Here is a 27,107-nt window from a genome sequence, read left to right as displayed (position 1 = left end):
TGATTATTTATTTATCATCACTACTGGGACCTTGAAACAATAACAAACTGTTCAGCAACTTAAAAAAGGTCTTTTTGTATGTTTGCGTGCCTGTCAGAAAGAGGAGGCTGCTGATTTTCTCAAATGTTCTGACTGGGTTTTGGATCATGGGTGGAGCAACTCCTACTGACTACAGTCCCCATTGGTCAATTAGAGCTGCACGAAGCTTTTTAACAAGTTTTTGTCTTCAGACCAAGTATAATCTGTGTTGGAATTGCTGCCCTGTGAATTCCAAACTCAGGGCAAAAGTAGGGTAAAGGTAGATACAAAGTAGAAGCCAAAACTATAGCAAAAAGACAAAATCTGGAGGAGCTGTCGGTTGGGGTTTTTGGTGGTTTTTTGTTTGCGCTTTTTGTGTTTGTTTTGTTGGTTTTGTTTTTTTTTTTAAAGAAGGAATACCTGCAAATTTGCTTCTGTGCACTGAACAATAAACTGTTGGTTTTAATAACTTTTCAACAGAAAAGAAACCTGCATTTGAGACATTCTGACTATTAAACAGGAGGAAAAGCAGCAGCCTGAAGCATACCTCGCCTGGTTTATTAAAACAGGAACTACATTGCTAAATGATGGAAGAAAAAAACTTTCCAAAACATGGAGATAAGGATGCAACACAGCTACATCTGTTATCCTGAAATAAAAAGAAAAATTGTCGAAAGATCACTATGCTCCAACTTGCAAACCTCTGCACGTTATGGTGTTATAATAATTTGGATGTGCTGGTGAGCCCTACATAAACTGAATGTCTTTTTAATTGAAAACAACCTTTTTGAAAAAAACAGATTGAAGAATAAATAAATTGAGAAAGATATTTTAGGTGACTGGGTGGGGATAGAAAATGAGGCAGTGAGGGACCTTTTGGGGAAATCGATAAACAGGTGAAAGAACACGTAGAGTGGAAGCTGTAATATCTGAGGAACTGGAGAAGATACCCAAGGAAAAGAAAGCCACCAGAAAGTAAGAGTATGGCAGTGATGAAGGAGATTCTCCGATCCAGAAATCTCTTGCTCGTTGTTTTGATTCCACTTCTGCTGCTTCCTCTGCCACTCTTATATCCCAGCAGCGTAAGTACATTTTCATTTTCTTTTTAGCAAACCCTCTGAATGCAGTAGGTAGTCATGATGTGCACAAAAAGGAACGCAAAGACCTAAATAAGCATAGCTCTTAGAAAAATCAAGAACTCAGATATGAAGGATTGGGAAGGCCACTGAGTCTTCACAGTAAGAGTCAGAGCTACCTTGAGTCATGTCACAAGCAGAGCTGAAGAATCAGGTGAAGCTAGTAAAGCACTACTATAAAGCAGAAATATTGTATTTCTCCTTTTTCTACAATAATATGTGTGTGAAAAGGGGAATGGAACAAACATATCCATAAAACTTTCTTTGAGGAGAGGTCTTTAAAAGGAATTCTTTTTGTGTCTTTAGGTTTTACTAAGAAGTATGTATGGAAAGACTTTCAGTTTAGTGTGGGTTTATAGGATAGCAATTCCAGTGAGGCTGGAGTTAGGACCATACATGGCGCTGGCTACTCTAAAGCAAGTGTAGGTACCCCTAGTGAAACATCGCAGCTCTGGCAGTGGCTCGTAAGTGATGGCTCAGAGACATACACAACGGTACAAAGGAGGGAATAGCCTGTGCTTAACACACAGACCAGCGCATGGGAGTGAATGCAGCTGCGATACTGTTTTGGAGCTAGTGAGTAGTACCCTTGGTCCTGTGCTTAACTCCTCTCTATGCATATCTCTGCAGTTGTAAACCATCAAATAACAGTTTTCCTACCTTATAGAGATGGTGATGTTTAAGTTATAAAAAATTGCAGTGTCTGTGCAATATAAAAATTCTGTGGCTGGTGCTTCCATAATCCTAGACATAAATCTGGCCAACTGGTGCAGCAATTTCCATTCTGTCTTTCCCCTGCTAAAGATTACTTCTTCCTTCTAGTACCAGCGGATTTATGAATACTACAACTTTATCAAATAGAAATGCAAAGGATTAGAAATTGCATAGCAGTTTTCAAAAATAACAGTGTAGGATTTTGTTTGGAAAGAAAAACAGGATTCATAGAAAGGAAATATTCCTACACCACTGAACTATATGTTGCACTTTGAACGAGTTTTCCTGCTCTGAACTTCAACGTGTATCTCAGCTGTCCTCTCATAGTAGTTTTCCATCTCTCCTCTCTCTCTCAAGGGAATGAATGTCAGACAAACATGCTCTTCAGGAAACAGCAGGGCTCACCATTTCACAGAGGCTTGTTTTAAAAAAAGGGTTTAATCTCTCCCAATGTCACTGGAAGGGCGACATAGGAACAGATACTCTCTGACATGCCCATAAGGCACTGTAACTGCAGCACGCTCTACGTCCCTTGAGAACCTCTCCTCAGAAACATGAGATTCACTGCACTAAAATTTGTCACTCTTGTTTTCTCCCTACTGGATTCAGAGGAACAGGATGCAGTAAGGATACTCTTTAATAGCCAAGGGAATTGTAACAGCATCATATGGATGTTGAAACAGAAGTTCACTGACAATATTGCTGCAAGAATTGCTACCATACAGTACAAGCTCCTCTGTGCTATTACTCTGCACCTCAGTGTGCTTTATTGCAAAGTCATATGAAAAACCTTCAGATGCGGTTTTACATCCACTTTATATATACATGAATGGCCACAGATGGTAAATCTGACCCAGAGTTAGACAAATGTTTAGAGTACTATTAAGAAGACATCTACACCAAATAAACTCAGTTGACAATACACTATTCAAGTGGTTTAGTGTAGTATTTACTTTGCTACAACCCATTGACTATGATTACTTCTTAAACCTGAAGATTAAATTTGTTGCCTGCTCACTTATATTTTAATTTATCAGATAATTATTTTAGTTTTCTGTCTTTCTTATAAAGATCAGAATTACCAGGTTGTTTATATTTGCATTTCTGCAGGGAATCATCTTGCAGCTTCTTTGATGATATCAGCACAACTCTGGAAATGTCAAAGGAGCATTAAATATGTAGCAGCAAGACTGATCAAAGGGAGCACAAGGACTCAGAACTGTTTGTAGATATGGCTAATGGGAATAATGTCCACAGTTTCTTTTCTATTATTTTATGACAAGAAATGGTTGGGTAAAATTTCAAACCTGAGCAAATTTGCTTTAATTCTTCTCCCCTTTCCAAAGTTTATACCTGAACTATGGGTTGCACAAAAGGTTTGGGGCATGCATAAGTGCCTTTCAGGTCATGACACAGACAGAAAAAAACTTTGTGTGCTTTACAAACTATGAATCTTTTTCATTCTGTCCTTACTTCCCTCATTGTTAACAGTGACATAGGAACATTTTTGTCTCTTTTTTTCATCTTTATCCACCTTTTTTTCATAAAGCCACTGTTAATACCACTAAGCATGTCAGATGAATCCAGTCAGCTGTGGGCAGGGTCTCCCATGACTGCTCATCCTGTGGCCACACTGAACACAGTCAAGGACATGTAGATGACTCCTCAAAAGTCAGCAAGAGTTGCTGTAAGCTGTGAAACCTGCAGCATCAAGTGATGTTGACAGCTTGACATACCAAATGAGCAAAATGGACCCTAAAGCACAGAACAGGCTCTGAACAGCCACGGATGGTTTAATTTCATTCACCTCTGGTTTTATTTACACAAGCTGAAAGGAGGGAATTACGGTGTGATTGCATAAACTCAAAGATGGTAGTCCAGAGACTAGATCACAAAGACTAGACTTTGCACAGCTTGACCATGTACCTGCTTGCAAGATATGCAATGCACATTCTTAAATGGTCAAATCTGCAACGCAGAGTTTATTCTTCTTTTTATTCACTCTGAGAGCCTCAGACGTTTTAGTTACAAAAGTTTTATGCATGACCCTTATTGTGGAAATTTTATTTTTACCCAGGACTTCCTTTCAGCTCCTCCTTTCTTTTCATCTAAGGGACTGACTGAAGATAGGGAGTAGTCCCTCCACCCATCACATGTTTTCTTATTCCCCGCTTCAAGTCCTGAGTTGGGTTTAACAGTAATTTTCAGGTGTACAGTAAGAAGTGAGAAGTGAAACAGTTAAAATTACACAGTTGCTACTTCAGTCCAGTACTTAGTAGCTCTGGTAACCATTAATTAAATATATAAATTCAGTTCAATTAAATAGAAGAGATTAATATGGTTTCTCTTGGAAATGAGCTGGTTTAAAGCACTTCGAAAATAAAGTTGCTAGAGAAGCTGATTAAGCTTTTAGTGCAGATTATCAAACTTTGGCTTTCCTAGTACTTGCTACTCAGTTTTATACCATTTCAAAATGTGCTTTATTTTAGTTTTGTTTATAAACTGATTACAGCTTTGTTTATAGGAAACACAAAGACTCAATGCCCAGCTTAGCTTTACCTATGTTTTGATAGAGATGCAACTTCCTTTTGTCCTACTGCATTTCCACTATCAGTCTACTCTACAGACCAAGGAACAATAGGAAATAACAATCTTTGGTCAAAGAAATTAAAGAGGAGTATATTTGTGGAGTGAGAAAATAGTTTGTAATCCAGTTAGGATGAAAGTAATCTTACTAATTTTGGCAAAACTTATCTCTTGTATCTTACATCTGCACTGCTTTAAAATGAAAGTCAATGTTTTTTCATTAAAAGGCATTTTTCACCTCAGACAAGTGTTGGATGTCATACAGAGCCCATGCAAACATAGAAGTTTGTTAGCAGAAACTAATGAGTTAAAAAATAAAAAAAATACGTCAGTCACTAAGTCACAAAAATGACCCTATGCTCTGCTCTCTGTGGAATATTAACCATGAAGTACAATGTAGTTAAAGATGACTGAGCAGCAAGGTGGCTAATGTTTATGAGCCCATCCATCAGTTCTGTGACTCTCATCTAAAATAGTTTTGTCTTCCTAGTAGAGATTTGTAAAAATCTCTAATGCCCGTCATCTCACTTTTAAAATTATTTCCACTTTTAAGTCAAAAATATTTGGGTTTTTACTGAGTAATGACTTGAAATTGTTACAAACTGAATACCAGTCTTTGGAGTTTCAAACAGAATAGTAGTTCCATTTTATAAAATGCATGCTTCACAATCCATGAATGTTAAAAAACCGCCTCTGATCTCATCCATTCTATGCCAGCCTCCTCTAGCCTCTCTTATAATTTTCTCTTGGTAGCACTGAAGCTACAACTGAAATAAAATCTTTTATTTTAATATTTTGCTGAATGACCTGATGGTAGAAGACTAGTGAAACCTGTACTGGAAATCTTAAAACCTAAACCACTCTTCTATTGTACTAAAGGAAAAGAAACTAATGCGTGTATTTCTGTGTGGTTCAGAGGACTTATCCATCTGTAAAGGAACAATCCAGAGCTAAATTGCCCCAATAGTTTTTCAGACACTCTTTATAGTCTCTAAAGTAATTGGAATTTATCTGATTCAAGGAAATTATGTTTCCTGATAACCTTATTTCAGTTATTTGGTGGCCCTGCTTACTTGAATCAGAACTGTTTAATGTTACACTTTCTGAAACAGGAGTCAGGGCAAGGTCTGGCAGCTAATTTAAACTCAAGCTTCTGAGTAACCTTGGCTGCAATTTTTAAGCAAGTAAAGGAAATGGCACATAGCAATCTATCGTATTTTTTTCTCTGGGCTGTGTTCTGCCTGTCATCACTATAAGCTGTACTAAAAAAGAGGAACAGCTGATTGTGGCTCTTCATTAGAGGTATTGTAAAAAGAACAAGTATAAACATGAATTTAAATACAAGCTATTCATTCCATTGAATCCATATCCCTGTATAGTCTTAATTTAGACTTTACCACCTTGTTCACAGAACTGCTTGAAAAAAAATTAAGTGTAATACATGATCATTGATTTGCACAAGGATCTGTGGGAACTGCTTGTGTGACTTCTTGAAAGTTGCTTAATTTGGGAGTCATCCGGTCAGGAAACAAAAGTAATGAAATTATATTTTAACACATGCAAATAGCATTTTTGAACAGTGATTTTTCTAAACAGTAGCCTTTGTGACCTGTGAATCCATGCAGCTTGTTAAGTTCATACAGAAGACCCAGTGAATAATGAAGAATGAGTAGATTTATAGCTGTTCTAAATCAGTGCAGACCCACTAGCTTCCACAGGACTACCAGTTAGCCCCATTACAGGAGCCAGCTTCAAATTTGATAAAAGGAAAGGAAAAATATTTACCTGAGTGTAATTTCTGTAATTATTAGCAGGAAATAGCCTCAGGTTTCTAAGCATAACAAACTGAGCCAAAGGAGAACTCCACTGAATGCCATAAATAAAGACATTTCTATCTAAAATATGGACCAGAAGACTTCCGTGGACTAGCTGTGTTTTCCTGTAAAAATATTCAGCAGATAGCACCTTTCCTCATCATATGAGCTCCATGAATGCTCATGAAGTTGTCATGGCTTTCTCTACCAGAGCCTTGGACAGCACCAAATGTGTTTGATTGACCCCATTAACCCATTGCCTGTAAGCCCTTCAGGTCTGTGGTCGTCTGCCAGGGTCTGTGGAAATTACTTGAGAAAATAAATTCAACTGAAAAAAAAATAGGTTTGCGCAGTGTTTGAAAAAAGCGCAAATTTTCAGAGTATTTCCAAAAAAAAGGCCACAATATAGCTTTACTCATTTTATGGCAAATGCGAACATTCTCATCTGATCCTGAAAACTATGGCTTCATGTTCTTGTCCAATGTTGGAAAGAAAGCCCTGTAGAAATACCAGCTCCACAGGCCCAGTCTGAGGACTCACGGCTGAACACATGGATTATGGTCATCAAACAAATCTGTAAATGCATTTGGAACCATTATTTTGCTGATCGTTATGTTTATTCCAGTGCTTTGCCCTAGCTTATGTGTGAAACCTTTCATTAGCATCATCTTCTGGAACTGGCCTAGATTTCACACCTGAACAGCTGCACCTTAGGAGGTCCTCATGCAGTCTTTGTTGAGTTTAAGTCCAAGCACCCACAGTCTGATGAGTCCTATGGGCATACTGACAAGGCTTCCACAGCAGGTGTTGGGACAGGAACCCATAACATCTGTGCTTTCTCTCTACAGGAAGCCTCATGCGCCTACGTGCTGATCGTGACAGCTGTATACTGGGTCTCTGAAGCGGTACCTCTTGGTGCAGGAGCCTTAGTTCCTGCTTTCCTATACCCACTTTTTGGAGTCATGAAGTCCAGTGAGGTCAGACCAGTGTGTACTTTGTTATGATTTAATATACTTACTCTCAGGTAATTACTCGAATAAAACTAATCTTAGTGGACTAGCAAAGACTAAGAGGTATGGGAGGAAGAAGTGTACATCTTATAATGTGTAACTTGGGCTGACCAGCTCTTTCTTCTACTGAAGATAGATATAGGAAAGGCTATATTAGCCAAGAGGGATGTCCATCCTGTCAGCTACTGCGCCACCAATTCCCAAAACCTACTGCATCAAAGGATCCCACTTTTCCCTTCCTCCAGAACCATGTCAATAGCAGCTATGGGATAAACTGTGGAGTTTCCTTCCTTCCAGTTATATTTATTATAGATGATGTAAGGCAAGAGGCTACATATGCTAAAAACAGTTACTATTTATTGTATAGGACTAGATAATTTTGTTATGCTGGTGAATGTCTAGTCTTTTTCCCAACCTGTAACCTTACTGCTGCCTTGTAGCCATGAGTTCTAAGGCAAAGCAGAAGCCATACAAAAAAGTCTCTATGATTAGTTCTGAATTACTTACTTGAGGGTTTTTTTAATAATGTTACTTTCTTTTATAACATCCAAGAATTTATTTTATTTCATCTACAGCTTTCTCCCCCGTGCTTTTTTCTCTCTTTTTGGGGGGTAAGGGGGCATCACATTTGATTTACAAGGTTTAGAAATAGAGATAAGAACAAAGAAGAATATATAGCAACCATACAATTAATGAATTTATAACACAATCTAGCACTGGTCATACCCATCTATGGATAGACTCAAGTATAAACCAATAGTTTTATGACTTGTCATATTTCTCCCAGTGGTGTGAAAACTGTGTAATATAATCAGATACATTTCCACACCAACACAGTAAATTTTTTTCAGGATTTCTTTTTCCTCACATAAAGGTAAAGCAGTTACACATTTTCATTACAAAATACTGCAGCATATTGAAGAAGGAAAATTTAAGGGCAGCCTGAAAGAAATTCAGTGTATTGTCAATTTAGATGACAGTGAGACTTGAAAGTGAGACTGCCATGGAGAATGCATTATTTGCTTTAAGTACAGAAATAAACCCCTGTATTTTAAAATAAACAACTCTGACGCTGCTTCAGTATTTCCGGTTTGCTGTTCTACAGTGCAAAAAAAGCCCAGGGCTCTTGCCTAGCAGTTTAAGCTACAAATAACTCACAGGGGCTTAAGAACATGAGCCAGTGTGTCGTATATGTGGGCGTGTGTAGTAATAAGAATATTAGTATTCACTTATTTCTCAAAAAAGTCTGGGAAAGGAATAAAGGAAAACAACAGATTCTTTGTGCTGTTGGCTTGATGGATTCCTTTCATTCAGTTCAAGACCTTTTTTTAACAAGGTAGCAGGAAAATAAAGAAAGCTAATGAGAAAGAAATCAGTGAAGAGAGCCAAAAAAAGTGATGTTTAAAAGCTGTGGCACACAGCTATGAGACCAAGTCTATTTAGGTCACCATGGGGATTTTTTAAATAAATATAATTAAATACTTAACTTGCTGCAGCTTTCACAAAACAACATTAGTGTCATTCTTGCACTTCTATGGAGAAACGTCGGTATAACTGAGGACAATGGAAAAAATACTGCTTCTAATGATTTTAATTGTTTTAAAATGCTGGCACCTACATTTGGTTAGAGGAACAGTTTTAAACTGAAGAAACAATGTTTTTTGAAAAATATTCCTGCAACAACTTTGGAAAGATTCATCAGAATGAAATGAAAAATTTAGATAGACTCCAAGCACCTTTTTGAAACTACTATTTTCTCCCATTTTGTTTGCTTTCACACAAGAGAGTCTCTAAGCGTGCATATATGTGAATGTTTTGGTTTGCTTCATCTGTTATTTTTGCAGCCACATCACAGAACATCATCTTGTATCTTAGCAAGCCCCACATTCAAGAATGCTGCTTTGGAGGACCACGTGTGGTGTCTGAATTTTTTCTTGAGCCAGCTGATGATTTACACTCACCCCCATTAAATTAAAAGTATATTTTTCTTTTTTTTTCTTTTTTTTTTAAACTTTGTTCTATTTCCTTTATCCAATGGAGATGGATGTCCATTTTGAAAAGTTCTGGCATGGTGTTTGTGGATCATCACAGCAATACCCCAACCTTCCTTTATTGCATTCAGAGAGCATGTCACAAAGCATTTTTTTCTAAAACTGTAGGTTCCAGCTATGTCACATTTTGCCCAACAGTTGAACAAGATAAGAATTATAAACAAGATAGAGGATAGCATCTCCAGAATGATGAAGCACATGAATAAGCTGCCTTCAGTGCAGAGGTTTTTCTGTAGCTGTTTCAGCCTGGGCCGAGCTCAGTATGATTGATTAACTGCAGGCAGTGAAGTAAAATTTCTCTTGATCTGTTCAAAGCTGAGAAACGTACTAACAAGTGGGTATAGAGCCTTGTTATTTGTAAAAACAGCATGGAAGAGATTAAAGACAACATTTTGACTTATGAATTATTCATTTTCTCCAGCCCCATGTCATTCTCTAGGGGGAGAAATTCCATAATACCATATTTCCTCTCATTCAGCATGCTCTCTGTGTAGAGGGGTTACTGCTGTTTTAACTGACTGTTTCCCTCTTGCCCTTAATGCAGGTGGCTGCTGAATATTTCAAGAACACAACTTTGCTCCTCATGGGTGTGATTTGTGTGGCAGCTTCTGTAGAAAAGTGGAATCTTCACAAGCGAATTGCCCTGCGCATGGTCATGATGGCAGGAGCAAAGCCAGGCATGTGAGTGAACCTTTGACTTTGGGGTAGCCTGAGGCTGACAGCAGCAGCCTGAAAAAGCAAATAACTCCAACTTTCCCATCCACGGGCAAAAGCTAGCTTGGTTTGGGACTCTTTTTCCCCCTCATATTTCCTTTCAGAGTTTGAAAGCTTACAAATTTTCTCATCCCCTTTCTGCCACCTCCTGTTCCTTGGCTTGTTGTTCCTTTGCTTTCAATTTTTTTACCGATGCTGATTTCACTCTCTCTTTTCCTTATTTGTGTGCTGTCTAGCCAACACAAAAGGATGCTTAAATCTTGGATATGCTGAAAATCACTGTTTCTTATGTCACATGCTGATTTCTACACAGGGCAGCAAACAGCTTCCAATGACACATTGCCTTATGACAGTTCTCAGCACAAGGCTGCATTTTACCTTGTGCACAGCATGATATTTTGGCACCTGCAAAAAGAAAAAGACTGTGTAGTTATCAGTTGACTAAAGAAAATGTTAGGCAAGGAGGTCTTTAATATTTGTTAAAGTACCTCAAGGATATTTCCCTGTGTTATACTCCAGGTTGCTTCTTTGCTTTATGTGTTGCACAACGGTGCTTTCCATGTGGCTTTCCAACACATCCACCACAGCCATGGTGATGCCAATCGTGGAGGCAGTGCTCCAGGAGCTAGTGAATGCTGAGGAGGAGCATGAGGTCATCAGTACTGCAGGCAGCACCACTGTTGAAGAAAAGGAGCCAATAGGTATTTGTCAATACTGGCCATTCTTTTCTCATTAGTTATCAGTGACCAGACTCATTGATACGATACACATTATTCACATTCTATCGAGGTCAGAGCTATCTGACTTGTACTGCCATAAAGGCTGCTCCATACTCTTTCTTTTTGTACTCTGGTATTTCTTTCGAAAGCTCCAAGATGTGATGGGACAATTGGAGCTGGGAAACTCTTTATGTTGGATTAGGGTATGAACTGGAGTTTGTGTGTTGGATTCTTAGGTCATAGGATTTTACAGGGTTGAAAAGAAACCTCTGAGAAGAAAGTCAAAAAAATGTAGAAGAGGCCTAAAAATGTGGTCTGTGACAATTCCACTCTTGTCCGTTCTGCCCTTCCAGGCTGCCCAAGTCAGAGCAGGTGTCACACACACACACACACACAAAAAAAAATTAGAACAATTGATAAGAGCTTTAAGATTTGTTTTGTTCATTCTTTCCCAGAAAGGATTTTGGAAGAAAAGAGTCTCCCATTTCTTTCAATTCACAAATTCCAGGCAGAAAATGATGTCATCTAATCCTGCCTATTATACGTAGGTATTATTTTAATTGCCAGAAGCACGTGATCAGGACACTCTGTTACAATAAAATGCTGCATAAGGGTCACACAGTACCTGAGATGGTTTGGACAAGCTTTTTTTTGCAGTAATTTCTCCAGGTTCAGTGGTGAGTCCCAGGGGATCAGCTCAGTTCATATCCCAAGGGCGGCTTTCTCTTCCTTCGTTGCAGGTCTCAGCGAAAACAATGGCCAGCCTTCACTGGAGCTTATCTTCATCAATGAGGAGTAAGAATGAACTCTGTACATCACGACTGGAGATTTGAGCCCTACACAGGTTGCAATGAGATGAACCCAGGAATAGAGCCAGGAAGGGCAAGCAGAAGCTTACAAATGAGTGTTTCAGATGTGACTGACAAAGGCTTATATAAGAAATGGGATTAATGTAATGGTCTGGATCTCACTAAAGCTTCCTAATATTCATATAGTTTTTAACACTATGGCCATTTTAGAGAGAAAGAAAATATTTCTCAGGGTTTGAAAGATCTTCTTTTGAAGTCTGTGCTTGTGCTGTGTAAGAGAGTGCTGCCCACAGATTTTGCTTTCTGTTCCCCTGAAGGAACAATAATGGAGAGGATCCAAGCACAACATGGAGTATCCACAGGACATATCCAGAGGGAAGACATGTACAGAGGATTCCTGAGGGAAGTCTAAATTTCCTGCATTCAAGCGACAGTTGAGAGCAGAGGGGCAGAGGGAGGGAGAGCCAACCAAAGACATCCCTCCTCCCCCCAAAAAAACCCTAAAATACTTCTTTTAGTGTAGACAAAGTTCTTCAGAAGCCTGAAACACGAACAGTTTCAACCAGATCTCTATTTGGGGTAAAATCTAGTAGTGTGAAAAGAGAAAAAAAAGGAAAGGACTAATTTTTCTGCAGTTCAGGATACACAAGAGAATATACAATGTTATTGTCCTAAATCTATGTTATGGGATAAATCTTGAGCATCTTCTTACAAGGTGTGAGAATAAATTGCACAGTGCCTTCCTGAGCTCCTTCTATATTGTTCACAAGTGTTCTAAATAAAAGAGAAACAAGTTCTTGTAACATCTGTAAAAAATTTACAGATTTAAAATAAAAACTATAAAATCAAACAGAACCTGTTGACAACTTAAAGTTAATTTACAAGATCTAAATAGTTTTCTCATTAGTTTAGAGACTAATGGGTTCTCCAATATTCCCTCCGTTACCTCTTTTTATCCCAGCCATATTTTCTGTGCAGTATAGAATAAATTTTTCGATTTGGCATTGTGCATTAATCCCTTCAAGCCCCATCAAAGAGTATGTTTGGGATATTTCATAAAAGAACTATTAGTAAAATAACATTACTTGAAAAAGAGCTTGAAAATTGGTAGGAAAAGAAATGCAGCACATCTAAAATTAAATCTGTTTTCAGTGTCAAAGTAAAAGTTTAGTGGATTTTTTGTATGGCCCACATGCCACATAGGACAGATTTTAGTGAGGGCTTTAATGTAGTACAGGTAGGTGCTCAGAAAGAGCAGTTTGGAGAGGTTGGTCAGAGAACTTGAGTAGAACAAGACAGTAGTAGTGCTGGATTGCCTGGTGATTCACCGCACTGTGAATCGAGTGCATTCCTAGGATGGGATATATACTACCTAGAATACATATTTTTTCTGGCATGGAGATGGAACCCCATTGCTACATAGCTAGAGACAGGGCTGTGGAACGTAACAATGACTCATGTATCTGGCCAAGACACCACATAAGACACTGATAAATAGTATTCTTCACCATTTCAGTAGGCACTAGTTATCCTGCAGATCTTGCCTCTCCTACCCATGATGTGTGCCTATTGAGGTAGCTGGGTGAACAGGCATTTTTAAAGTATATTTTCCTTTCTTTGTTTTTAGTGCTACTACTACTGACTTCAGCTCCTTGATGCACTCAAAGGTATTGTCATAGGTACTATCTCCTGAGCTACACTGTCTTCTAATGCAGGAACCATCAACAGAGTCCACACAGCTCTGCAACAAAATAATGTTTCCTTTATTTCAAACAAGTAGTGATTGTTGGCAGAAAGTACATATTGCAGCACATCCTGTTTTGTATTTAACCTATCAGACTGCTTGCACAAATCAAATTGGGGAACATTAGCTCTGTAGTGTTTGTTGTACATATTGCTGGAGATCCTGAGATCCAGTCAGTAAACTAACGATTCCATATGGTTTCTAGAAAATTCAGATATGACCTTTTATAGTCCAAGTATTGCCAGCTTCTGCAGTTTAGTTGCTAGAACAACCTACACATACCACAAAGCCATAGCCTCTAGCAAGGGACCCGTTAGATTCTCATACCTGGCAGACGGAGAAGACCTAAACTTACTATAATCTGACTTTTAAGATTACTTAGAAGTAAAATCAGGTTGGTGGCTGTTGGTTATTATTTTTTCCAGTATAAAGTTTACAGCTGAAATTTTAGTGGGGTTTGGGGTTTCCCCTGCTCCCCCAAAATCCCACTACCCATGACCTTTGCAAAGTATCATAAATTCTAATCTAAATGCCCCAAGGAACATAAGAAAGGCTAATCCAAAGGTATTTACCTCTCTACAGAGTATGAATGGTGTGCACATGATAGCCAACTCTATTGGAACGATGAATTCTAAGAGCAATGGGCAGCACCTACCTCAGGTAAGGAAATGTTTGACCCAGGGGGTGAGGGAAAAGAAAGACATGAACATCACCTGCACTGGTATTTCTGCCTTGCCTGAAGGTATCCAAGAAGTGATTGCTGTTTGAACTACAATTATATAGTATCTTTATGGCATAAAATAATAATCTGGGAAAGGTTAGGCTAAAATCAACACAAATTTTTTTTCACAGTTCAAAAAAATTTGAGTGCATCTTTTCAAAAGAGGCCAGTGGGCTGCTCCTGGTACTTGATTTCCTTTATATACCCATTTCCCCTACACATTCAGTGGTTATTTTATAACTAATATACTCACTTCATTGTTAACCTACAGGGATTTTAGCTAGGGTACCCTCACAATGATGATGAACATATAGCATGACTGAATTTAGTAAATAAACCCAAATCCAAATTAATAAATTTAACTAATCTATCTGAACCACTTGCTGCATTTTCCTGATGCTAAATTATAGTCTTGGGTTGCATGTGAAGTGCCTTGAAGTACTGTACTCTTTTTCCAGTACGAGAACTTGATTTACCAACATAGAGACTTTCCTATCGCTGCTAAGAAAGTTTCTTTTGGAACAGTATTTTCCTGTTGCTTTTTCTCTCACTTGCCTGTTGCCCAGCTTTTCCTTTTTTTTTTTTTTTTTTTTTTTTTTTTTTTTTGTGTGTGTGTGTGTGTGCTACTTCTGAGACCCCTAGCACTCCATTCCTTATTAGAGGGTCTGAGCCACTGTAAGCATAAAAAGTCCACCAAGCATTTACCAAGCATTTGTCTGGTAGCTGCTCATAAACCTCAACGATTATGGATTCCTACTGATGCAGTGCTGGCATCCTGCCCGTGCAGCCCACTAAGGCTTTCGGTATCCTGCTGAGATTCCAGTGAGAACCGGAGCTGGCTCAAACCATAGCCAGAAGTCTGATTACTGTTTGTCCTACATTTCTGCCACAGACAAGGCAATTTCAGGCCCCTGGACAGGTTTCTAGTTCTGATCCCAGTTAATCCCTGTGAAGAAAAATTTGTCCCCTCTTATGCAAACCCGTTGTTTCTGAGGGACCAGTATCACCATAGCATTAGGGCAAGTTGGGCTTCTGTTCTGATCACCTGCTTTCTTTGGTGGATGTATTCCCTTACAGGCTCAGATACTGGTCCTGCCTCCTAAGCCCTCAGAACTGGGCCTGAGCACTAAGTACCGGTATCAGACCAGACATGACCACATGGTCTGTAAATGCCTCTCACTAAGTATCTCCTACGCGGCAACCATTGGAGGACTGACAACCATCATAGGGACCTCCACTAGCCTCATATTCTTAGAGCACTTCAACAAGTAAGTGATACTACTGGAGTTGTGTGAGAATGGTGGCTGGGTCATTACAATCTCTGTGGTGCTCGCCATGGGTTATTTACTACCTCAAGGAACCCTTGTAAGACAGTGTCTCTGAAGGCAATTTTGTTTCCTACTCTACTCTTATGTTGTTACTAATGGTTAATGGTTGAAAGGGGGAGCATAAGATCAATATCTTTCTCCCAAGCAAAATAAAAATTCCTCAGCATGTGGTAACATTTGAGTTTCTTCACCAACTTCTTTTGATTTTACACACTGATTATCATGAAGACAGCAGGCACTCTGGAAAAGCAAACACTAAAGTCATGAAGTTACAGAAAAGAATACAAATACTCATAAAAGAAGAAATGTCATAAGATCAGCTTCAAGTTGTTCTATGGATTCTTAGAAAGCAAGTCCTTATGGTGAACCAAGAGGCATCACTAGCGGTACTTGGGCTGCTCTACATGTAGTGCAAAAAATAAATAGACTTAGAAATATGGCCTTACACCTTTGCTTCAGAGGAGATGGGAAACAGCTCTGTGGTCAGCTAAGCATTTCCTTTATCATATATGCCCAGGGCTTTCAAAAACATGAATGTTACCTTTGTCAGAAGCCTGGTGGTAATCCTCATGCACAGCTATGTGTCCAAGCTCAGACCTGATTCTGATCATCCACTGCTACCACGGTATCCTTCATTTCTTTCTTTGAAATGGTGGTAGCAAAGAAAACTGATTTTGGAAGCCATCCTTAATCCAAAGATTTGGATTTTACAGAATTTCCAAAGATCTTGCTGTTATGATACTTGTATCAAAAGCACATATCAGACACCTTTGTCAGAGCCCAGCAGACTATAGTCATTATTCATGTGGTCGACAGTAAGACATACAAAGAGATTCTGGGTGAAATAATTCTTAAGTCTGCTAACACTAAAAAGAGCTTTAAAGAAACCGCAGGTAGGGCCAGAATTTCACTCCTGGTAACTCTAAAGGTTTTTGAAGCTGGCTAGGTAATCCAGACCATTTGGTCTTAAAGGTGTGAAGTGTTACATGGCTCATCTCTTGGTCAGGCATGGTCAATGATTGATATTCTTTGGCAATTGGTTTCACTATGCACATGTAATGCAGCTGTTGCAAATACTTCCTGATGCAATTTTTCTATCATGTCATGACAAATATATACACATATATATATGTGTGTGTGTGTGTGTGCATCTGTGCATATTGGAGTTACTGTTCTAACTTCTGGTGCACCCTTTTTTTCCTTTACAGCCACTACCCAAATGCTGAAGTGGTGAATTTTGGAACCTGGTTTTTATTCAGCTTCCCCATCTCCCTCATCATGTTGGTCCTGACTTGGTTCTGGATGCATTGGCTGTTCTTGGGTTGCAAGTGAGTAGAGGTTGTTCAAGATGCATGGGCTACAAAAGCAGGGCATCTGTGCCTACTCTAGAACATGTCTCATAAAGATGTTTCCAGTTGCAAGTAACAAAAACTAAGGCACAACTTCCTTCTTCTTTCCAGAACAGTTACAGAGGAAATCTGATTGTTTAGCTGTGCTGCATAGACAGGAGTGTACTGTATCTCTGCTTGAGAGTGAAGTACCTAGGTATTGCTGATGGAAATATTTACTATGCATTCAACTGATTTTTTTTGTACTCTCATGAGAATCCCAATGTGGACCAAAAATCTTACTAGAAGTCCTTTTGGAAAAGTACAGCTTAAAAGTTTAATAGAAAAATAACTGCAAGTGAAAAAGTTACTTTTCAGATCTTCCCCAGCTCAATGAAATTAACATAAGACCTGTTAAAATTAAAGGTAAATAGACTCCATATATATTTCTCTTTAAAGTGGGAAGGTCTCACAGCCTAAGAGATTAATATCTTTTGATACCAGTAAGTCTCTTAGCCCCAAAATAGGAACAACTCTTAGTCTCCCAGTTCATTTGTACCACGTACTCTCTTTGCAGAGGCACTCAGCAAAGTTAACGAAAATTGACTAAATGTGTGCATTTAGAGTAGATTAGTTAATCTGCATTAAATTGTGGTGCAGACACATATACTCAGAATTAAAGTGGTCTTAATTTGATTTAGTTTACTCTTAAAAGTAAGATGAACTGACATCACTAATTTATTTCACCTAAGACAATGAATAAATTGATAATGAATTCTGCTTGGTGCTGACCTTGATTAGATTTGAAGAAATAATGTAGAGTTCTCCAAGTCAGTCTCCTGAGCCTTCTGGTTCCAAATTAAAAGGTTGGGTTTTTTAAAAAAAAATCTTGAAACAGGCCCTAACATGACCTTCAATTACCTTATTTTCTTTTTTTAAAAAAATAAATATAATTGAAATTCTTCATTGCATCCAAGACCTCATGCTGATTAATGTTGTTCTAAATAATACCAGAGACTGAAGCATTATTGACTTTTTGAGAAGTACTGGTTGATTCCAAGCCTCCTTAATCTCTAACTCCTGTTTGCTGCAGTTCATTAAAGAATATATTATGTTAGGAGCTTGGCTACAATACTCTGTCTTTACATCCTCCTAAGCCTGTAAATACTTACATGTTGAAACAGCTGCCTAATGCCTGTGGATAAATGTTTACTGAATTCCCATAATGTTCATGTTCTTTTCTAGGAAGCCCAGTGTCATCAGTCTGTTCTTATCTGGCCCAGCTGGAACATGTCAGACTTGCTTTTTAGGCTCTAAACTTGGTCAAAGGGGAAGGATAACGGACCCACCAAATTATTTTTGCCAGCAAAGCGGAGCTAAGTGTAGAATCGTTACTGTAGAACTGGCCATTATAAACCACATAGCTCTTTTCCAGCAACTGCATTACTGTTGGTGGGTTTTGCTGGACTCCAACAGCGAAGTCTGCAAGGAAATTTAAATACTTATAGGTGCAGGGTGGTGCTAAGTGCACTAAAACCAAGTGTCACATAAGTGTCCATTTATGACTGAAATGAAAAGCCTGTTTAAGACTTTCTGTTTAACAGACAGGGCCTGCCTGCACCCTGAGCTCTGCAAATTCCTTTGAGAATCTGACCTTAACCAGATACACAGAGTGAGACTGTACTCCATGGTTTGGCATGGAGCTGTAGTAGGATACCAAATCAGATATTAAAATAGCAGGAACTATAAAAGCAGGCCATGGTGCTCCCATGGTACTTCATTCCCTGCTGCTGCAGCCTATTTTAGCTTAGAATATTAACTTATATTAGCTTATAAACCTCTGGCTTAGCTGCAGAGGTTTCTCAGCCCACCCCACCCACCTTTGTGTGACAGAGAGTACAGCTGGAGCTGAGGCAGAGATCTGTGGCTCAAAGCACAGCAAAGTAACACTACTAGAAAGAAGCAAATTTAAAAGCAAGTTTGCTAGTATCTCAATTTTAATTAGGAATGCCCAGGCTTTGTTATATTATGAAGGCAATCTGAATAAAGTAAGGGCTTCACCTAGTTTTCATACAAATGTATAACAGGTTTAAATACACTCAGCTATGAACTGTGCTTGTGTGTCAAGAGTACAGGCATTTTTGACCCAGACAGAACAGTAGGCTTGTTGCCTTGGCCTCTGACAGAGGCAATTTGGTGCTACACAGATTGTGCCTGGTTTAGAAACGGCTACTATTAGTAGAAGCAGACAGGTTGTAAAAGCTATTGGGATCCTCAGCACAGCTTTCCCCCATTACTTATTGTAAATGCTGAATATTTATGTCAAACTTGGGCTCAAAAGCCAGACTGGGTCCCATATGTTTTGGATAGCCCTGATCCAACTGGGGAGCATGCTGTTCCTCCGTTAAGAAAATCTATTGACAGCTGGCCTCTGTCACAGTTTTTCCATGTGGTGACAGAAATTAGCCATAGCCTTTGGAGGTTTCTGACACCAGAAGAATGTGGCCACCAGCAGTTGTCTGAGGAAGCCTACAGAAAGGGAGCCCAGACAAAGCTCAGGATGGCTCAGTGATTAGCCAGAGCACCCTGGAGACCTTCCTACTACATCTAGGATTGATTCTCAGCACATCTGGCAACTAGACTGTGCAAAGGTCACATGCAGTAATTTCCCTTCCCATTGCCATCAGGCCTTGCCCCAGTCACATCTTCTCCCAACAGCCCCCAGGCAACTGGAATTTTCAGTTTGTCTCATGGCTATTATTTTTTATGACTTTTTTTTTTTTCCCCACTTTATGCCTGTGCCTAATTTTACTGTGCTACCTACTCAGTTTTAAAGAGACCTGTTCTGTGAGCAAGAAGAAGAAGACCAAACGGGAAGAAATGTCAGAGAGAAGAATTCAAGAAGAATATAAGAAACTGGGAAATGTTAGGTAAAACATACCTGCCTTCCTCAGGAATGTGCCTGTTTAGGCAGGACCACCCTCTCATCTTGCTCTCCATGTTGCCTTTGGTTCTTAAACTGTCAGCTCTTTCCCCTTCTTTCCGGGATAGGAGTAGAACTAAATGCAAAAATGAACTAAAATCAGACTTTTTTTTATTTGTGAAGCAAAAGGAAATAAATGGAAAGATTCAGGTTTATACCAGGGTGCAAAGGTCATCTGAGTCAAGGTTTGTCTCTGCCTTTGAACTAAATTATTAAAGGACCCCCTTCCCCATTCAAGCACACACTTGTTTGGGTGGATAGATGTTCACTGTTAGCAAAGGCTTTGCAGCAATCTCCCACGCCAGAAGTTGTCTGCCCTTCTCAGTTGCCCATAATCTTTATTCATGGTGGCAAAATACATCCCTTGGAAGGATTATTTTGCAAGATTTTAATTTTTCAAAAGGGATGATACCTCATAAAACTTGTTCTTCCCAAAACGTGTTTGTGTTATTCAACTGAAATGTTGACAGATCAACAGGCTGAATACGATCAACTCTGAATCCAGACTATTGTTCAGACTGTGCCTAAATATGACAACATGCTTAATTTAAAGCAATCCTACATGAGAACTCAGTATCCTCAAATCACCTTATATTTATTCCATGTGTTTAAAACATCTGTGCTAATTTACATTGTCATTGGCTCTTAGGCTTTCTACACTTTTAGAAAATGCAGTAGAAAGTGTTTACAGTACAATAATAACATGAGCTTTGCCTTGTTAATGCATTTAATCAGATAATAATGCAAATACAGACCAAGAATTTATAATAAGTTTCATTCAGGACTTGCCCATAAATGATTGAACTGCAAATATGGAGGGATAATTTTAGCCAATTTTTTACTGGGCTTAGACGGTTCTCAGCCGGCAGCCAAATGTAAAATTCTTTAATTCAAACTAATCTTCCTTTCTATTTTCTTTATGGCTTTTATCCTTCTTTTGGAACCAATTTTTGCTTTTGTACTTCTGGAACTTGCTCTCGAGTTTTCAGACAGACCTTGGATTATATACCTAGCTTTTTGTTTGTTTGTTTGTTTGTTTTTGTTTTTTTATTTTTTCTTTTTTTTTCTAGCTATCCTGAGATGGTGACTGGATTTTTCTTCATTCTGATGACCTTGCTTTGGTTTACTCGTGAGCCTGGCTTTGTACCAGGATGGTCATCTTTTTTTGAGAGGTAAGTAAAATTCCCTAAACTTGCACCAGAATATGGCCTTGCTTCTTCTGACTTTCTGCAATGATTTTTGGCTTTAATACACCATCAGCCACTTGTAACAAGGTGGTGAAAAATTAGGACTTTATTTAAAAAATAGGATTTTTTTCTTTTTAAACTACACGTGTTCACATGGTGGCAAATTGTATTCCCTTTCAATAAGCAGAGTGAGTTAAGTAGAGAAAGCAAAATAAATGTATTTAAAATGTAAAATACAAGAGGGTCATATTTTGAAGTTACATCATTTTAGTGCATTCATAGAGAGGCTGTCACCAGAACAGACTGGAACTATAATTGAAAATAATTTTAAATATATATATTTTTTGAAAAAATATTTTTTTACAAAAAGTGTATTTTTCTGAAGATAAATTTTATTAAGAAAATGTCCGTTTCCATTAAATATTACACAAAACTGTGACTGAAGCAAATATTTTTTATTTTAAATAACACTGAAACAAATAAAAGTAACTATAACACACTGCATATTTAAGAACAAGTTATTTAAACTTAAATTTTCTTAACATTTCTACTGCAAAAAATTATTTTAACATCCCAATTTTGACAAGAAAACAATTCCTAATACTGGGATTTCCTGAGGATCTCTAGAGTTTGGCACTCCTCAAAACAGTTTTTCAGAATTAATTTTAAACATTTAATTTACAATCAATCTACAGTTCACTTCTAAAGGATCACTTGGGTTTGATGTTTCCCCAGCACGTGTTTACTGTTTCTTGCTTCTAATAAACACACTATTTTTCTGTACCTCCAAGTTAATAGATTTGTAAACTGAAAGGCATTTCTTATTTTTAATGGAATGTTAAAAATTGTTGAGCAGTGATTGAAGTTAGCCACAAAAAAATGGGGGGGGGGGGAAATCCAATTTGTATCCTTGACATGCAGACATATTTTTCTAGTGGGCTGTCAGTGAGATTTCAGATGAGGAAATACAACTTCATCTGCAACAATTTCCTTGGAGCCATGTACCTTGTTTGGAAATGTTTCTTTTAGTGAGGTTTTATGATAATCCCACTGTTTCTTTCCTAGGAAAGGTTACCGGACTGATGCCACTGTCTCTGTATTTCTTGGGTTTCTCCTTTTCCTGATTCCAGCAAAAAAGCCATATTTTGGAAAAAGGGGGAAGGGTGAGTAGGATGCAGCAGGAAAGAGATCTGGCCCATTTTCCAGTGACTTTAAAGACATTTTCCTGTTCTCTGTAAAATATTCAGGAAGAGATTTTTATTGTGGAAGGTCAGGGTTCACCTTCCCCTCTGATACCAGCCCTTCCTGCATCAAGTCCACTCTTCTGTTGCTTTAAATCATATAGTGACATCCAGCAGATGACAAACAGGTCTTGTATCTGAGACCAGCATCCCTTCTGTGCTAACAGAGTTATCAAAATTTAAGACTGAGTTTTAGGAAAGGTTCAGATGGCGTTCCATATTGAGAACTGTAATGCAGATGTTTACAAAAGCAGCTGAGGATAAGCTCTAGCAAATAATTTGGTCATTGCTTACACAGCAGAAATAATTTATAATGTCCTAAAGTAAACATAAAAGTGGTCAGTAAATATCAGACAAAGTTCCAGTTTTGCACAATACTTCTCGCACAATCTTCTTGATATTAATAATAATTGGTATTTCACACTCACATTTGGGTAGCACTCAGTGGTATTGGTAAGTTTGCTGTGCCAGGCTTTCAGCAGTCCCGTATGAAAATAGAATTGCCTGCATAGACTCTTACGTAGAGATTGCAAATTTGTATAGATATGCTTATTTTTTCATACTGACATATATTATGCAGCATTTAGGAAAAATTATACTCTCTAACTCCTACTTCAAGAAAATACTTAGGCATCCATAAAAAATATTGTCCTCAGATAAAACCTAGGGGCATAAATCCACTTTTTCAAGCTTCATGGTCTACTGGAAAGAGAAAATGCCCTTCTTTGAGAAAATAATCACATTTTAAGTCCATCTTTGCAGTCTACATGTAATTTGCACACGTGTATACACAACAGAACACACCATCCCTCAAAAAGCCATAGAATGAAACACAGGCATTTATAATTATTCACATCAACAGAGCAGCCAAGGGAAAGTCAGGACATTTGGAATTAATATGCTGCATTTTCTGAGGCTGAGCTAAACAGAGAAATAGGTCACACACCTCTTCTTCACCGCTCTCACAGACAGTTCTCAAAATTACTATGGATATTACATTATTCCTGCTAGTGTGAAAAATGTGAAGATCTTTGCAAAAAGGCCAATGTGATACTGGTCACACATGTACTTTCTTTTGATGTAGGAGATGGTGAAAAGTCAACAGACATGAACACATTGGATCCCATCATTACCTGGAAGGACTTCCAGAAGACCATGCCATGGGAGATTGTAGTGTTGGTTGGAGGAGGTTATGCATTAGCAGCTGGATGCAAGGTACTGATTTAGCTTTTTACCCTCCTTCAGACAAAAATTATAAATCTGGACTTTCATCCCTTTGTATGCTCCCCAATTTGGATTTACAATGTGGATACTTTCAAATGTATACATAACCTAGTCCCAACTCCCTGCACTCAATGGACAACTAGCAAAAGGATGTTTAGGGCTCAGGACAATTGTGTAAGCATCTGCCGTTTCAGACACTTTAGAATACCTAGATATACCTGCAAGGCTAGCAGGCATGGCACAGGATCTGAGGGAGACCTCACACTTTCTCAACAAGCAGAGGGGGAACATCCCAGCTGCCACTGGATGCTCCTCTTTAGGCAACTGAGTCAAGCTCCTAGCGCTGACTGGCCAAACCATATGCTAGGCTCTACTGACTGTATCTACACTTAGTATAATTCATGAATACACACCTCTCTCTGCTATAGACTTCTACATGTAGACAACTAAATTTTTTTATTTTAATCTCAAAATGAATTCTACCCAGACTGCAATCCTTCATCACTAAATTGCTATACCGCAGTTCTCATGCTGAAGAAAGAGGAAAGGTCATCTTTGATGCCTTTTTAATGTTATTAACTGCCAGATGTATTTCTTTGTTACTAAGGACAACTATCTATTAGGCACCGCAGTGAAATCCAATTTACTGAACAAAAGGAAAAGCAGAAAGCATTGACCTAAACTTTGGGGTTTTGCTGGTGGGATTCTCTAATGTAAGCTGCCCCAAAAAGAAGAATCTGTTTCACAAACACATTAAGTAATTCTTGCCCTTCTGTCCTTTCCCCAGACCTCTGGTCTCTCTATGTGGATTGGACGCCAAATGCTGTCCCTGAGCAGCCTTCCCTACTGGGCTGTAACTCTGCTGGCCTGCGTTTTGGTGTCCCTGGTAACGGAGTTTGTTAGTAATCCAGCAACCATAACTATCTTTCTGCCTATTTTATGCAGCATGGTGAGTAAAAACAACAACATTTTTAGCTTCTTGTTTGCTGACAGGCTCATGGGAATGTTTCAGGACATCAGGGTATTGCCACTCTGTTCACATGAAACCTGGTCTTAGTTCCCAAACTACCATCCCGCAGTCTTGAGCTCAGGGAAAAATAATAAACTCGGGCAGCCAAAAGCCCGTTTTAGCATCAAGCAATTTATCCAATATCTCTTCAGGGAAAATGAAAACATAGCTCCTGCACCGAGGGATTCATAGTCTTCGTACAAGAAAAGGTGACATTGCAATCAACAAGACAGGTGATGTCCACATAAAGCTTGAGATACTCTCATCAATGTTATTTTAAATGTATGGTTCCTTAGTTAGTAGTCATCCACTCACTACTTGTAAGAAAAGACTGTATGATTGAATTTTATATCAGATTTAAATATGTTCAAGGGGGTGATCTGGTAAGTGCACTATCATCCAACACAGAAAGCAGAGCTGTTTGTAAGGGACAGAAAAAAATGAGAAGACTGGTGACAAAGGCAGAGGAAAGAAATACAAATTGAATTCTGTATGAGAATAGCAGTTACAGAAAACTGTCTTTTTTATTTTATGTAATGTGAAGCTTTTCATACCAAGAATGCAGGTCATTAATCATGTTTCTCTATTATAACAACTTTACGGGACTGTCCCAAAGTACATTATGTGAACAGCTCTGAGGTAAAAGGAAGATACGGTCAGATGAAAATAAGTAATTACATTTGTATGGATTATGACTTCAGATCTACTTCTGCTCCATGCATAAATAGGCTCTCCTAATGAGAAATTTAGAGCAGTAATCTACCTTCAGTAGCCTGAACTTCCATCTTAAGGCAGTCTCTCTTTTTTGATGTAAAAGTATCCTGGACACACTTCCCTTTCCAAAATGAAGTTAGCCTTGTGAATACCCTTCCCTTGCTCTCTGACATAAAACAAGGCCATAGCAATGTAAACAAAATGTGAAATTTCACCACCACTGAATGCTGCAGTGGAAGAATAATTCTCCAGACCACTGTAAAGAATATTCCAGCATCTCTGCCTTCTCACCATGCAAGCTTGGACCACAAACTAGTTTTCTTAACCACCGTTCAGGAGGACTTTACATAATGGTCTCAGTACCCTCAGCAACTGAAAGAATTTTGTTCTTCATGTCAAGCTGTTGTGACTTTTCTTAGATGAAGACTGAAATGGCAGTCAATGTTAAGCTCCAGAAGACACAAACAATGACATGGAGAACAAGTGGGAGAAACCGCAAAGGCGGTCTAATAGTAGCAATCTCCACCCTCCCTCAGTGTGAAATGCCTCAAAAGAAATCCCTGGAGCATGACCAGCTCCAAATTACAGCACTGCTCTACTCTAAAAAAATACCACAAAAGACTTCCACACTTAAGTTTAGAAATCAGGGAGAGATTCACAGAATCTTTACATAGAGCAGAGAGGGTCCTTTCATCCTAATTGTGAGCAGCAGCTTTTATTTGTGAAGTGAAACACCCCTCTGCCTTTCTCCTTCCAGTCAGAAACCCTGCTTATCAACCCTTTATACACCCTGATTCCTGTCACCATGTGTATCTCGTTTGCGGTGATGCTGCCAGTGGGTAATCCTCCAAATGCCATTGTCTTCAGTTATGGGCACTGCCAGATTAAGGATATGGTGAGTTTTAAGATTGGGTATATCCTCCCATGCTTCATGTCACCTCAAAACCTTGTCCTCACATGCAGCAGCCAATAATAATAATGATATTAGTGCTAATATAAACTCATATTGATCTGCACTGCTGTTATAAAAGTGAGCTGTCAGGTTAAGAACATCCACACATCTGCTGGAGGAAATGTACATTTCTATTCTTAGTTTTTTAGGAATGTAATGGTCTGAAGAGGTACCAAAGAACAGGAGTACACAATTCTTTGCACTGACCTCTTAAGACAAGCACAGGAGAGGATGAGAAATTAGATTTATCACATAGCTCCATAGTAAGTCATGCAGTTATTGCCCTGCTGTGTGTGGTATAACTCCCCATTCTGATTATCTGATTGAGAAGTTCAAGTGACAAACTGAGCAGTTTTCCAATGAGCTGTAAGAGCCTTTGACTATCACTCCGGAATGTTCCCACAATGTACACTCCAATACATAATACTCATTGTGGGTTTTTTTGCCCTAGAAATCAGTGTACATAATTTATCACACTATATGTAAGTCAGTATACATATATCCTATTGCCTTCTTTTTTTCCCTGTTAACTGGTTTTAATCAAGTTGTCGTTGGTTGTGCTCTGATTAATTTTGCTTTTGTAGGTGAAAGCTGGCCTAGGCGTAAATCTGATCGGCCTGGCTGTTGTCATGGTGGCAATCAACACCTGGGGAATTAGACTCTTCCAGCTGAATACTTTTCCAGAATGGGCAGCAGTCAGCAACATCACTAGCCAAACATAATCTCCCATGAAAAATAAGAAAAAAAAATTAAAAAGTGCAAGACCAAAGCAAGTTGGGATAAAATATTAAAACTACATTGCACATACGAAAGAAAGGAGAAAACTTGTGTATATGTAGAACCAAGATCCATTGCAAAACCATGAAGAAAATCCGCAGGGAGGTCTTCTGCATAAGCTTTTCCATTCTGAAAATCAACAAGAGTTAAAAGGAGAGATTAGTCTTGCTATATTTTTTCCCTGGGATACCATAACTGAAAAAAAACCCTCCTCCAAATTCTCTGCCTATGTTTTTTTCATGCCCTAGAACAACTATGTAGGACTTTTAAAACAGGGGATATAGGACGCCAATGACAGAAGACAAGTATATACACACTGGTGTACTCA

General features: G+C 38.6%; 1 protein-coding gene across 1 annotated transcript; it reads left to right on the top strand.

Moving 5' to 3' along the window:
* The first annotated feature begins 104 nt into the window (after positions 1 to 104).
* Positions 105 to 26,738, top strand: SLC13A4 (solute carrier family 13 member 4). The gene is made up of 16 exons (XM_040595052.1): positions 105 to 1,100; positions 7,117 to 7,245; positions 9,874 to 10,010; positions 10,563 to 10,744; positions 11,503 to 11,557; positions 13,199 to 13,238; positions 13,898 to 13,975; positions 15,114 to 15,304; positions 16,573 to 16,692; positions 19,521 to 19,622; positions 20,746 to 20,847; positions 21,928 to 22,025; positions 23,188 to 23,318; positions 24,115 to 24,276; positions 25,808 to 25,945; positions 26,587 to 26,738. Exons 1-16 carry the CDS (start codon positions 1,002 to 1,004, stop codon positions 26,722 to 26,724), a joined length of 1,902 nt encoding a protein of 633 aa, XP_040450986.1. The 5' UTR covers positions 105 to 1,001; the 3' UTR covers positions 26,725 to 26,738.
* The last annotated feature ends 369 nt before the right edge of the window (positions 26,739 to 27,107 follow it).

Source organism: Falco naumanni, chromosome 5 (assembly GCF_017639655.2).
Source record: "Falco naumanni isolate bFalNau1 chromosome 5, bFalNau1.pat, whole genome shotgun sequence".
Lineage (NCBI taxonomy): Eukaryota > Metazoa > Chordata > Aves > Falconiformes > Falconidae > Falco > Falco naumanni.
The sequence above is the reverse complement of the archived record's forward strand: the minus strand, read 5'-3'. Positions and strand labels throughout refer to the sequence as shown.